The sequence below is a fragment of the Bufo gargarizans genome, chromosome 3, assembly GCF_014858855.1.
Source record: "Bufo gargarizans isolate SCDJY-AF-19 chromosome 3, ASM1485885v1, whole genome shotgun sequence".
Taxonomy (NCBI): Eukaryota; Metazoa; Chordata; class Amphibia; order Anura; family Bufonidae; genus Bufo; species Bufo gargarizans.
Window position 1 is genome coordinate 206,096,123 of NC_058082.1, and position 14,765 is coordinate 206,110,887.

At 41.7% G+C, this 14,765-nt stretch overlaps 1 protein-coding gene across 3 annotated transcripts in view; it reads right to left on the reverse strand.

Moving 5' to 3' along the window:
* Positions 1–1,562: 1,562 nt before the first annotated feature.
* REV1 (REV1 DNA directed polymerase) overlaps positions 1,563–14,765 on the reverse strand; it is a 91,624-nt gene continuing 78,421 nt past the window's right edge. For all 3 annotated transcript variants that reach the window (XM_044286960.1, XM_044286958.1, XM_044286959.1), the window contains exons 14-23: positions 13,615–13,787; positions 12,794–12,896; positions 12,476–12,635; positions 11,362–11,564; positions 10,941–11,171; positions 10,557–10,653; positions 10,191–10,408; positions 9,847–9,994; positions 4,502–4,604; positions 1,563–1,943 (exon numbers count right to left, since the gene is read on the reverse strand). In XM_044286960.1, the coding sequence (XP_044142895.1) occupies positions 1,835–1,943; positions 4,502–4,604; positions 9,847–9,994; positions 10,191–10,408; positions 10,557–10,653; positions 10,941–11,171; positions 11,362–11,564; positions 12,476–12,635; positions 12,794–12,896; positions 13,615–13,787 (1,545 nt within the window). In that variant the 3' untranslated portion in view covers positions 1,563–1,834. The remainder of the gene's footprint in view (positions 1,944–4,501; positions 4,605–9,846; positions 9,995–10,190; positions 10,409–10,556; positions 10,654–10,940; positions 11,172–11,361; positions 11,565–12,475; positions 12,636–12,793; positions 12,897–13,614; positions 13,788–14,765) is intronic.

Consider the following 14,765-nt stretch of genomic DNA (forward strand, 5'->3'; position numbering starts at 1 on the left):
TTATCCCTTAGTTTCCAAAATGGGGTTACTTTTTTGGAGTTTCTACTCTAGGGGTGCATCAGGGGTTCTTCATATGGGACATGGTGTCCCAAAAAAAAAAAGCCATCAAAATCTGCCTTCCAGAAACCACATGGCGTTCCTTTTCTTGTGCGCCCTGCCGTTTGGTCATGCAGCAGTTTATGACCACATATGGGGCATTTCTGTAAACTACAGAATTGGGGCAATAAATAGAGTTTTGTTTGGCTGTTAACCCTTGCTTTGTTACTGAAAAAAGTTGATTAAAATTGAAAATTTGCCCCCCAAAAATCGACATTTTATCTCCATTTGCCTTTTGTGGAACACCTAAAGGGTTAACAACGTTTGTAAAATCAGTTTTGAATACCTTGAGGGGTGTAGTTTCTAGAATGGGGTCATTTTGGGGTGGTTTCTATTATGTAAGCCTCACAAAGTGACTTCAGACCTGAACTGGTCCTTAAAAAGTGGGTTTTCTGAAAAATTTCAAGATTTGCTTCTTAAACTTCTAAGCCTTGTAATGTCCCCAAAAAATAAAACGTCATTCCCAAAATGATTCACATTAAGTAGACATATGGGAAATGTAAACTATTTTTGTAGGTATTACTATGTATTATAGAAGTAGAGAAATTGAAACTTGCAAATTTTTCCAAATTTTTGGTAAATTTTATATTTTTGTTTTACTCCATTTTACCAGTGTCATGAAGTACAATATGTGATGAAAAAACACTCACAATGGCCTGGATAAGTCAGTGTTTTAAAGTTAACACCACATAAAGTGACACGATGCTGCCACCCTGCCTGATTTCTTAATATATCGCTCCTGCACACCCCCCCCCCCCCCCATCACACACACTCAGTATGCTAATACTGAGCATCGGTACAGGGAGGAGACGCCAGGGTTTGTCAATAGGACAAATGATCCAATCAGGGTGGAGAGCATCACACCCAGAGAGATGGTGAGCTTTTTTTTTTCCCCCCCCTCCCTGGCTGTGACTGGATCGCAGCACAGGCAGGGAGGAGGAGATGCCTATTGTGAAACCCTGGCGTCTCTTCCTCCCTGTACTGATGCTCAGTATTGGCATACTGAGGGGGAAAAATAACAGGGGAACACAGCAGGGTGCAGGAGCATCAGCAAGTAAAGGTACTTATCTCAATTTAATAAAAATCCATGAAAGGTCCTCTTTAAGGGGATAATGGAAAGATTAGTCTGTGATGTTACAAATACCTGGTGCAAAATATGTACGTGAATCCTTAGCATGTGTTCCACTATTGCAGTTTCTGCTAAGAGGCTTGTTCACACAATGCAGATTTGGTTGGTATTTGTAAACCAAGATTGGGAATGGATTTAGAGAAAAGGATAAAATGTTTCCATTATATTAGCTTTGTGTTTAGGTTAAACCGATACCACTGCTGCTCCAGAACTGACATAAGTCTGTATTATATGTAGGATACACAATTACAGGTAATGTTGCTTGTTAAAAAGCAAAGAATCTGGGGTATTGTAACTTAATATTTAGGCAAGTGTATGTGGAAATTAAGAAGGAAACTGTATTGCACTTATTTATTAAACACGTGTGAACACTTCACTGTAAAAATCCATAAAACTCTTATAAACAAACGATTTGTAAATAGCCTATACTACAATAAAGGAATCTGAAACACAAATATTTACATGCAATACTGACAAATTTGGCACTTTATGAAGAAAATGTACAAAATTATTTATTAAAAGAAATGTAAAATGATTTTTAAGCTTTAAAATCATGCAAATGCTCCACAAGATCCCAGATAGTTGGGATGTTGTGCTTCTCATTGCATTTTACACTTTCAGCGTGCTTCCATAAGTCTGCTGTAAAACAACCTGAACATTGTCCAGAATGAAGTCAAATGCCATGTTCCACACGGATTCCACAGATTGTTGCATTAACCTGGAACACAGGAAAATCATTCACAATTAAAGAAAATTCACATGATTGTACTAGGGCAGTGATGGCGAACCTATGGCACGGGTGCCAGAGGTGGCACTCACAGCTCTCTCTGTGGGCACCCGCACCCTGGAAAAAGTCTATGGTTAACCAATATACTCTGGACTTTACCAGCCATTCAACAGCGCTGGGCGCACTATGAACAGCACATTGAATGTAGGCAGGTCATTATACTTATATGATAAAGTACATGGAAAATATACTATACTGGACTGGAGTATTCCGGTTACATTGCAGTGTTGGCACTTTGCGATAAATAAGTGTGTTTAGGTCTGCAGTTTGGGCACCCGGTCTCTAACAGGTTCGCCATCACTGTACTAGGGTCATGCTTTCATTGTAATATACAAGATTATTTAGAAATGGGCAAAAATAAGGCAGTGCTTAACCCCTCAGTGGCTTTAATGATGGTGATTTTCATTTTTTTTATCGCCTCCTTCCAAGGATTTTTTTTTTTTTTTTGCGGGACTGATTAACTTAAAGGCTATAAACGCCTTTGGAGGCAATTTTTGTTTATTATTGCATTTTACTCATTTTTGGCCTAAAGTAATTTTTTTTTTTTCATTAGCCTTAATTAAAAAAAATATTGAGCCATTGTGTCACAAAGGATTAACTGCTTTTCTAACAGTGACTGGTACTTTCACTTTGTGGGGTGATCTAATTACCCTTATCTCTAAACTACTGAGGGGTCATAAACACTTATTTAAGCCAAATTCTTATCAGTAAGAAGAACTAAGCTATGTCAGAGTAGAGATAAGGAGTCAGTCTGCTCCTCAGATGCCAGAAAACACAGAAAATCCACAGGCTTTTGCTACAGCATGTCAGCTATGTACAGAAAAATGGATTCCATATTTTTTAATAAAGACTATTTCATGGGTCCAGACATTATGAAATAAGTAGCAGGTTATGTAGAGCATAGTTCATGGATGTAGGATCGCTTACTATTTTTTTCTGGGCACCACTCTGTTCCCCTGTTCACGTCTCCCACCTGGTATGCTAATGATTAGCATCGGTATACGGAGGAGGAGACTGCCCTGTTTCTCAATGGGTGTCTCCTTCTCCCTGGCTGTAGCACAGTCCAATCAGAGTAGAGTGTCACAGCCAGGGAGGGGGAAAAAAAAAGCTCACCTTCTCCCTGTACTTTCTAATGCCACCATTATGGCATAAAATTTAGTGGGAAGCGGTAAAAAAAAATTCCAAATGGGGTGGAATTGGAGAAAAAAAAAAAAAAAAGTTTACGGAGAGGACTCCCCTGCATAACGGAAACTGGACAGATCCGTTTTGCAGGCCATAGACTTCTATTTTGACGGAATGTCTTTGAAGGCATTCAGTCATAGAATTGTGTTATGGTCCGTGGTAACTGAAGCCATAACTCCATTTGGTAAAAGCAGAACTAAGCGTGAATGAATTTCAAAATATGAAATTCGCTCATCTCCAATTACAATACCCCATATCTAAGTTTTTCTGTCTAGTGTAAAAATTTATTAACTTTGATACATTTTTATTTTTTTTACATCACCATATTTTGACCCCCATACTTATGTCTACTGAGCTGTTTAGGGGCTCATTTTTTGCGGAATAATCTGTAGTTTTTATTGATACCATTCAGGAGTGTGCGTGACTTTCTGATCACATTACAGTTTTCCATTAGACGCCATGACAGCACCTATGAGAGATCCTCCCCCTTCTGGACAGGAAACAGGAACTTCCCAGATCTTTAAATAGGGTTCTCCATACTCCATCCTTTAGTGTTTTTTCCTGTTTCCTGTCCTTAGGACAGTGGGATGGATCTTTCCCGGATCAGTCAGGGGCTGCAGGGCCTCTAGGGTCTAACTCGCATACCTTTTGGAGGTCCCTGACGGCACAAGTCTCCACTAGGAGCTGCTGTAAAGTCAGTTTATTTTCTCTGTCCCCATATTCTGTGGGGGATGCCTGGCGCCCACCTAGTTCCCTTCATGCCTGCAGCTGGGCAAAGTTCCAGAGGGAGGCGTCCTCTCCCTGGTTCACCAATTCGGCGTGCTCCTGCAGGCACGCCGGAAGTGACGTGTAGCATCAGTTATGCATAGGACGTTTTAGTTTTTTACAGGATCCTGTAAAACAACGGATCCTGTTGCACCAGTTGTCATTCGTTTTGAGACATTTTCATCTTCAATACGTTTTTTAAGACTGAAACAAAAGTACTGCATGCAGGACTTTTTTCCTGTCTAAAAAAACGGATCTCAGACGAAAATGGCTCAAATGGATGACAACTGATGCAACAGGATCTGTTGTTTTACAGAATCCTATTTTTTTTCCCTCTCTCTCTTCTGACTGATCAGAAGAACGAAAGCTAAACGGTGATGTGAATGCACCCTTAGTAAATCTTCCACATTGCTCTAATTTTTCCAATTGAATGCTTTTCCTCTGGTTCCTCTAGTAAACTACGCTGAAAAAGGGGAAACATCTATATTGTCTATCATTATTACACAAGCTGATTCTCTCTGTTGTGATAGAAAACAGGTTACCTTTTCATGTATTTTATAACCAGATCTAATTTTTCCAGATCTTTTTCTTCAATTAGATCCGTGCAGTACTTCACTACTTGCAATATATCTTCTTCCATAGGATCTGGTGAGAAATAAGCCATTACTATCTATTAAATAAACTTGTATAATTCAACATATCCAAATGGCACTCACACTGGGCTCTTTTGACACTGTTTCTGATTTGCTTTTGGTGATTTTCCAAAATATGCAATTCTCATTATGACCACTTCCTACTTTTGATGTCAGCAGTGCGTGGCTTGTGAAGAGTCACATGTTGTGAGCTGGCTTGGTGGGTATATAATGTGTGTAATAGGCTGTCTGCACACATATCCCTTGTTGCTGTCTTGGGTAAAAGGGGTGATTATTGGCTTTCACAGCAGCTCTCTGCCCAAATGAACCAGGATGCTACCAGACATGTCTAAAACAACAGTTCAGTTAATCCTACTGCATATGGGGCTCCAAAGCAGACTAATGGTCACTGCACCTCTGCTAACAAAGTTGCATCAGCAGAAAATGCTTTAATTTTCACAGCAGTATTAGACCTCGCTGACTGGCAAATGGTTGTCTTCTCCAATGAGTAACATTTTCTGCTTCATCGAACGGATGTTGGCATGTCAGGCAATAAAAACAGAGAACAAACACCCTGCAACCATTTCTGGAAGAACACAAGCTGGTGGTGGCAGCGTTATGGTCTGGAGAATGTTTCTGTGGAATTGTTTGGGAATGAATCCATCCTGGCAGATCACGTGCAACAATACATGCCGATTGTCTTCCCTGGGGTGGATGGGATCTTTCAGCAAGACAATAGATGTCACACAGCTAGAAATGTCTGGCATTGGTTGGAGGAGCATGAATAAGCCTTCCAAGTACTACTCTGGCGGCCTAGTTCCCCACAGTTCAACCCAATTGAGCATCTGTGGGGTCGCTCTGTGGATCCTCCCTTATGCACCCTCCAGCAGCTGCAGATACCTGTGACAACCTCCCAGGACCTTACTGAATCACTCCCAGCCTGTCTAGCTGCTGTCCATGCTGCACTCAGCAGTTACTCTGGATATTAGCTTGTGGCCATAATCATGTGACTCGAATGTGTATGTTGACTGCAGTGTTAAAGAAACCTGAACATACGTCAAAAGGAAACTCATTTGGCACAGGTCATCATTTTTTGAAGGGGGTCCGACCTCAGAAACCTTTGTTGATCAGCACAGTGGAGAGACTGTGATGATTATACAAGTCCATCAAGGTTATAGTCCTGGAGAACACTCTTTAAGCAAGGATTCGGGGTACAGGTATGAAATCTATTAAAAGTAGATAGTGACATGTTTTAAAGGGAACCTGTCACCTGGATTTTGGGTATAGAGCTGAGGACATGGGTTGCTAGATTGCCACTAGCACATCCGCAATACCCAGTCCCCATAGCTCTGTGTGCTTATATTGTGGAAAAAACCTGATTTTATACATATGCAAATTAACCTGAGATGAGTCAGAGCTTGAAAATATGACTCTTCTCTGGTCACACAAGTAAGATATGACTCTTTTATGTTAATTTGCATATGTATCAAATCGGTTTTTTTAAACAATAAAAGCACACAGAGCTATGGGGACTGGGTATTGCGGATGTGCTAGCGGCCATCTAGCAACCCATGTCCTCAGCTCTATACACAAAATCCAGGTGACAGGTTCCCTTTAAGCAACCCAAAGTTCACCAGTCTGATGTTTGTCTACGTAGACTGCAATCATGTTTTAATCCTTTTTGCCTAAGCAATGCACTATTGTGATGCCACACTGGGGGTTTGTCTTTTCTCCTAGGTTGTGGTCTATTTCTGAGATGACACAATACCTTTTGTCCTCACTTATAAACTGTGAGACTTGAGACAAGCATTGAGTGACCGAAGATCAGTGTATGTACTACAACACAGTGAACTCGCTCACAAGTTTTTGCAACCCCGGAATCACAAAAAATCTGCTGTGCTGCAAGCCCATTCAGTTTAGAGGCCGCACGCCTACACAGCCATCTTTGATAGTGTCAGGAATGTCACAGCCAAGACTGCTGTACATGACAAACGCCCTAGGGGGTTGTTAGAAAAGGTAAAGCTCAGAAGAACAAAGGTGATGCACAAAACAACTAATAATAAAACCAAGCATCTGACTAGTCACCATAAACAGCAATGGTCCTAGTTATGTATAATCCTTTGCAGGTGCCACATTTTCCAGACTATTAGACACACTTTCTCTCCTCGATCTTGTGCCGCCAGCTTCTGGTGCTTTTAATAGACCAAATGCTGGCATTAGAAGCAGGAGACTGTGAGCTCTATTACTGAGAGGTCATGGCAGTGCAGTTGGGAGGATGCAACATGAACTGTGCTCTGTGCACATAAACTGTGTGGTATCTCACTGAACTGTCACATCTTACACACATAGTCCTGTAAGGTGTGACTGTTCAGTGTGCAAATAACACACACACACTGGTACACACAGCAGAGGAAATATGTGCAGTGTCTGCCCTGCCAGGACCTTTGTAGCCATGCCCCCCTCCATGCTGTGCACGGGACAGATCCATGGAAGTACTCCAGACTCCTGCTTCTGGATGGGAAGGCTTAGGCAGCAAGACTGTCTCTAATAATGATAGTGGTATGGGACTGGAATAGTCAGGGGGGCACTGTAATGAGATACTGTGGCTGGCATAGCCAGGGGGCAATGAGTGACAATCAGGTAGTCAGGAAGCATTAGGGCTGCTAATGTGATGAGGCAATGCAAGCCACAGTGTTTCAACACAATGTGATGCGGTACTGTGGCCCACATACCCATGGGTGCACTGAGACGGGCATAGTCAGGGGGCTTTATGGCTGGCAATGACTGTGGCTGGCAGTGTGAGGAACTGGTTTTGTACTGTGTCTCCACCATGTCAACTGTATATCAACCATAGGATACACACAGTAAAATTTGTATATTCTATTTTTATATTTCTAATTGTGGGAGCGTCTTATGGTCCAGTGCATATTATAGTCCAAAAAGTATGGTATGTGTTACACATGCTATCAGAGAGCAACTTATACAGCAATATCCAAATTAATTTGTTACAGAAAATACTCAAGCTTACACCAGGAGGCATGGTACATTTTTGACATCAGGGTTGTAGGTGTGTAGGTGTGTAACCCTCTTTCACACTTGCGTTGTCCGGATCCGGCGTGTACTCCACTTGCCGGATTTACACGCCGGATCCGGAATAACGCAAGTGTACTGAAAGCATTTGAAGACGGATCCGTCTTCAAAATGCTTTCAGTGTTACTATGGCACCCAGGACGCTATTAAAGTCCTGGTTGCCATAGTAGGAGCGGGGAGCGGGGGAGCGGCATACTTACAGTCCGTGCGGCTCCCGGGGCGCTCCAGAATGACGTCAGAGCGCCCCATGCGCATGGATCATGTGATCCATGCGATCACGTGATCCATGCGCTTGGGGCGCCCTGACGTCACTCTGGAGCGCCCCGGGAGCCGCACGGATGGTAAGTATGCTGCTCCCCGCTCCCCACTACACTTTACCATGGCTGCCAGGACTTTAGCGTCCCGGCAGCCATGGTAACCATTGAGAAAAAGCTAAACGTCGCATCCGGCAATGCGCCGAAACGACGTTTAGCTTAAGGCCGGATCCGGATGAATGCCTTTCAATGGGCATTCATTCCGGATCCGGCCTTGCGGCAAGTGTTCCGGATTTTTGGCCGGAGCAAAAAGCGCAGCATGCTGCGCTATTTGCTGCGGCCAAAAAACGTTCCGTACCGGAACGGAAGACATCCTGATGCATCCTGAAGGACGGACTGTCCATTCAGAATGCATTAGGATAATCCTGATCAGTATTCTTCCGGCATAGAGCCCCGACGACGGAACTCTATGCCGGAAGACAAGAACGCAAGTGTGAAAGGGCCCTAAGTCATCTGTGCGGTCCTTCCAAAATTCTGCTATACAAAATGCTGGAGAGTTCCCAGGTGCCGTAACAAGTACTATAGTCTGTGGGGTAAGGGTGGTACTGCAAATCTGAAATCCTGCAGCTCAAAGATAAAAGAGGACCTGTCATCTCTGCTAACATGTCAGTTTTAGTAACTACATGCATTTTCCAATATAACACCACTTATGGAGCATCTATTCTTATTACTCCACATTGTGCCATTCCTTTTATTATTCTTGCTAGAAGTTTAGCTGCTCCAATATTGTTATTACATGGAGAATGCAAGAAGTTACTACAAGAGACTTGTCAGGGGCCTGGCTAAACTTGTCTGACGAGAGCTCCCGCTCACGACAATGAACCTAATTTTGCATTAACTGCCATTAAAATTTTCTCCTTGGCTTGGAAAAGATGTGCAGAAAATAAATGGCCCACAATCAAACTATCTCCACGACAAAACGCCTCTGTGTTTGCCTCAAGTAGGAGGTTGCCTGCTGCTCTACCTCCAATATTGGAGTTATATACTTATTTACTAGAAGCTAAATTTACTTCTACTCAGTAATTAAAACTAAGTGGAGGACAGTGATCCCTACTCTCACTACTGAAGATTTTTCTGACATCTTACGGTCTCCCCTGCTATTAACAATATGCTCATCCAATTCTACACCAGAGCTACGCAACACCAATAGGATTGTTTAGAATGGGAAGACTATCCCATTCTAGGCATCACTGGTGATTTGCAGATGGGGGTGATTTTTGGCATTTAATCTGGGCTCTGCTGATATTAGAGCGTTTTGGTAAGATGCAGTCAAACTTCTTTCTGAGATTCTAACTCTCCATACTGCTCCTTCTGTTTGGCCTCTTGCATGAGACTATATATCCACATCATACCAGGATCTTTCTCTGAGAGACTCTTTTTGGTACGTAAAGCCATTCCTCTTAGGCGGATGGGTAATAGAAGTCCCTCACTCACTCAATGGGAAGCCTGGTGAATACAATTATTCTATATAAAATATTCTTCATGGAAATAGAGGCTGCCCTTCTACGTTCACTAAGCTCTGGGGTTTGTGGTGTTCTTCTCTGACTCACTACTCTTATCAGCTATACATTCCAGGACTTGAAACGCCCAATCACATTACTATTTTATTCTTCTATATTTTGAGATTTTTGTAGATATGCTAAATGCTATGTTATTGCATCAATATTTGTACATCCTTTTAGCCCATGTGCTAATCAATGTCATGACTCTTTCTATAGGAGTTGAGTATGCAATATTGTTAGGGTACTATTCCAAATGGAATATCCTATACTTACATGTATAACCTATACGATACATGTATAAGCAGTTTTTTTTTTTTTTTCAATAACGCTTGTTTTCTGCAGAGCATACCAGAAATTGTAGTTATCCACTCCCTCAGCAATGTTTTCACATCATTATATTCAATAGCACCGGCCAGATTAGGCGCTTTTGATCTGTAAGAACTGCATCCTTCAGGCATGGAGCCTTGAGCATTTGATGTTGAAGGACCTATTTCAACCTAAAAACATAAGTGTATGTACGTTATTATCCAATAATTGCTATAACAGGTCTATAAATTATACATAAAATAGATATCCAAGAATGGAGTCTCAACTCGTGGTTAGTTTAGGAAAATGAACCTTTTTTTCTTTAATGCAAAGCAGACAAATATATTCATCGAAATTTTTTTATCTAAAACTAACAATTTAGTTTACCTGAGACTGCACTTGAGGTATGGCTTCTTGTTTCAGAAGGGCATCTCTCGTTTTTTGAGGACTCCCATTTGCTGAAAAACTTTTAGCAGGGCTGCTAAAAAGTTTGTTTTTTAAAGGACTATGCATCTTTTTTGTAGGGCTGACTTGATTTTTCTTCCGACTCCTTTTCTTTGCTTTCAGTGGTGGTTTTTTGAGCTGGAGCAAAGCATTTTTGGGAACTGCAGAAGATAAAAAAAACAAAATAGGACACTGAAGAAAGTCCTATGATAACTGATAATCAGAATGATAATAGCAGCAGCAGAAATGGCAGACAAAGACTGCTGGGGAAGGCTTCTTTTTACTTAGTTTAACATATTTTCAACTTACCCATGTTGCTCTCAGAATGTTTATTTCTCTGACCATATGCAGCTCGTAACTCCTCCTGGAGTTCAACAGGCAGGGCTGCAAACACTTCTGGATCCACCTGATTGAAACAAAAGTGATTCGTACAGTCATTTAACACATACAAACATCTATTTTGTGTCACATTTTTTAATTACTCTATATCTTTCAATGTAAGATCAGGAACCCTTCCTGTTTATCATGCACAGTGGAAAAATAATGTTCCACCTTTGATTATCTGACGACTCCACTTTCTATAATAAGCCTCATTTGTTCACTCCAATCCACAACCATAAAATGGCTTGAATTTGAGTTGTTGCCAAGAACAATTACACAATACCCTTGTTCAGAAAAAGACTATGGTCCTACCTGTGAAAAAGCTGGAAGGGCAATGACATTAATTCCACATTCTTCTGCTTGATCAGAAAGTGGTGGGATCTGTAGAAGGACAGTTGCCACCGGCTGTTCTTGTAAACCAATTGTACTACAGCCATTTTGTTTTTTGCCTTCACTAAGGGGCAATTTGTGCTGAAGGGCAAACGTCTGCTCCACTTGTTCCCTGATATCAGGGGGTAGTGCTTCTAAGACCAATGGGTCGACCTGCAATCCAAGATTTTCATCATTAGACAAGTGAATAAAATACAAACACAACAAAGGGACTCTTATTAAAAACCTACAAATGTTACAAAGTAAAATAACAACTCATAGCTCACAGAAACCTACCCCAGGGCACCACAATGTGTGTGATTATATTAGTCTTGTATCATTATAATCACCAACCATAACTTACTTGTGAAGGGGATGGGACTTCAATTGTAAAATTTACTCTTGATTTCACATTGATTGGGGAATGGAAGCCATTTTTCCGGCCAGTAGATTCTGCTTTGCTAGTGCTTGGATCCTGACTAGAAGTGAGATTCTTATGGCTAGATAAGACTGAAACACACGTGTCTGAGGCAGATGAAATTTCAACATCGAAAGCAGCAACAATGACTGTGGAGGCAAACAGAGAAAATACATGAGTAAATAATAGTTTGAACACCTCATGATTAGTGTTAAGTGAACTTGTGTTTTCAAGTCCGGCGTACAAGGTTTGGGTTATCCAAGATATCTGTTGTGAATTCCGCTATCACGGACCATAACAGCGGAATCCATAACGGAATTCTTACATAACCCGAACCTTGTACGCCGGACTTGAAAACACAAGTTCGCCTAACACTACTCATCATGACAGACCCCTGTCTTGTTCAAATGCATGGCCCTGTTTCTGAGAAATAAGTATTTGATTCCACATGCTAAATCAGTGCTGGGCCTGCCCCTTGGAAAACCACAGCTCCTCCACCTCCCCTCCCTATCCATTCCCCCTCCTTTTGAGTGAATGGGCAAGGCATCCTCACCGTCCTATTGCCTGGCCCTGTAATCTCCCGCATGCACCTGGGAATCTTCAATCAGCACATGCACAGTATAGCTTAGCATTTGGATGCGCAGGTGCCAGTTGTAGAAACATCTATGCATGCGTGCGTTTACAGATCCAGGCAGGAGGACAATGATGGTGCCTGGCCCCGTCACTCTGGACTGGCTAAGGGGGAAGGCGGAGGAGCTCTGGTGCTTCAAGGAGCTAGGCCTGCCCCGCGACACACTGAAACCATCATTAGCATATGGAATCAAAGTTACATTTCACCAAAACAGGCCCACATATATGAACAAGAGAGGGGTAGTATCACTCTGCACGTAACCAACTGTAACATACACAGTTCTTGGTTTAATAGGGTCAATCCTGCAGACGAATGTTCTTTAAACGTGAATTATGTGCCTTGTTTTTGGGATACAAATATTTTCTAATGTTGGAAGACTTTATTTGTACTATTGCCAGATAAAAACACTATTTGATCTGATGAGATTACCTCTTTTGCCATCTTCTTCCATGACTGGCTTCATTTTCCTCTTTTCCTGAAACATATCGATTAGTGAACGGGATGCTCCAGACAACAGACCGGATCTTGATGAGAAGGAACCTCCATTAGATACATTCGTGTGAACCAACTGGTGCATCTGAAGTCCAACCTTATGAGGACAAGAAGTTGTAATTCATAAGCCTTTTGGGATAATGTACAGGCAACATGTCAGACAATACATGTACTCAGACATGTAGTATTAATCACAGTCATATACACATAGGATCTGATATGGAGAGAAAAAGTATTATTATTTAATTGACCTACCCCTCTCATGTCTGCTACATTTAGCTTCATTGACTGAAACATTTTCACGGTTTCTTTGCCAATAAACTTGGCACTATCTGTGGCTTGGTCCAGAGTCACTGACCTGGGTAACCAGAAGACAAAGTGTCAGTAGATGCACAGAGGGATAAAATGATCTAATAGCTGCTAATGATAAATTAATATCTGTATTAAAGGGAATCTGTCTCCCCGCGTTTGGATTATCATCTATAGTAATACATGAGTAGTACTGCAGACCACTATTTTTTTATTTTTCTACTGCCCCCAATGTCAGCATTCAAAACTGCATTGTAAAACAATAAGGACTGCTAAGCTGTTCTAACATAATGGAGAGGACTCATGCCCATGCACAGCAGTCCTGACAATGTCTTTCAAAGCAACTCTGACAGTGGGGGGAACTGTGGTGGGGGTGGAGGCGCAGTAAGAAAGTAAAAAAATAGCACTCTGGACTCCTTATCTGCAGTACTACTCATGTATTACGGTAGATGATGGTCCAAAATCAGAGTGACAGATTCTGTTTAATCAAAAAGCCCTGTGTGAAGCAGAAAGAGATAGGCAGTCATATGGACAACTTGCCATTACCAGGAAATGCGAGGTTAGCCCTGATCATTGTGAAAAATCAAAAAGAACAAGTACAACAAAGTTAAAAAAAAAAGCAAAACCAGTCTGGCCACAATGTGTCTCAGAAGTCTCACGAGGCTCTTCATGCTGCTACTTACACTCAGCTAGCCATTATGGTGCCTGAATGGCTGGTTAGCCATCGGCCAGTGAAATAAAACATTATAATACAGACAAATGTTCACCTTGCAATGTTGTCACATATTCCATGACCACCATATTTTGCAGGTTCTATGGGGGCCCCGGCTTTTCGCACCATAACCTTCAGCGTAAGTTTCCTGCCTTTCATTTTAGCTGATTCTAGCCTTCGCTGAATTTCTTCTGCAAGGTTCATCAAAAAGGCTTCAGCTTCACTGGTCTGAGAACAAACACTTTCTATTAGCAAGAAACAGTCAGCTACTGCGAATAAACACATCACTAAGTTCTCGGCCCGCAATGGTGTTTTGCACACAATAAACATATAAAGCAGCAGAGCACAAACCCATTGAAACAGCTAGACCAAAACTGTTCCAAGGAGTAGTCCACAAGCACCTACAGTGCTGCCCATAATTATTCATACCCCTGGCAGACCAAGGAGGACGCCACTTCTCCAGATAAGGCACACAAAATCTCGCTTGGCCTTTGCAAAAGCTCATCTTGACAAAGAAGAAGACTTCTGGTCTTCTGTGTTATGGTCAGATTAAACAAAAATGTAATTGTTTGGTCACAATGATGTTTCCTTCGTTTGGCGTAAAAAAGGAAAAGCCTTCAACCTAAAGAACACCATCCCCACTGTCAAACATGGTGGTGGGAACCTACTGCTTTGGGGTTGTTTTTCAGCCAATGGACCAGGGAACCTAATCACAGTAAACGGCACCATGAAAAAAGAGCAATACATGAGGATTCTCAAGGACAACATCAGGCAGTCTGCAGAGAAACTTGGCCTTGGGCACCAGTGGACATTTCAGCATGACAATGACCCAAAACACACAGCAAAAGTGGTGAAGAAATGGTTAGCAGACAACAACATTAACGTTTTGGAGTGGCCCAGCCAGAGTCCAGACTTGAATCCAATTGAGTATCTGTGGAGGGAGCTAAAGATCAGGGTGATGGCAAGAAGACCCTCCAACCTAAAAGATTTGGGGCTCATTGCTAAAGATGAATGGGCAAAAATACCTGTTGAGACATGCAAAAAGCTGGTCTGCAATTATAGGAAGCGTTTGATTGCTGTAATAGCAATAGCTTTTCTATTGATTATTGAGAAGGGTATGAATAATTTTGGACTGGACACTTTTTCTCAAATGTAAATAAAAGCTGAGAAATGTTTTTTTCCCCCCACAATAATGCCTCTTGTACA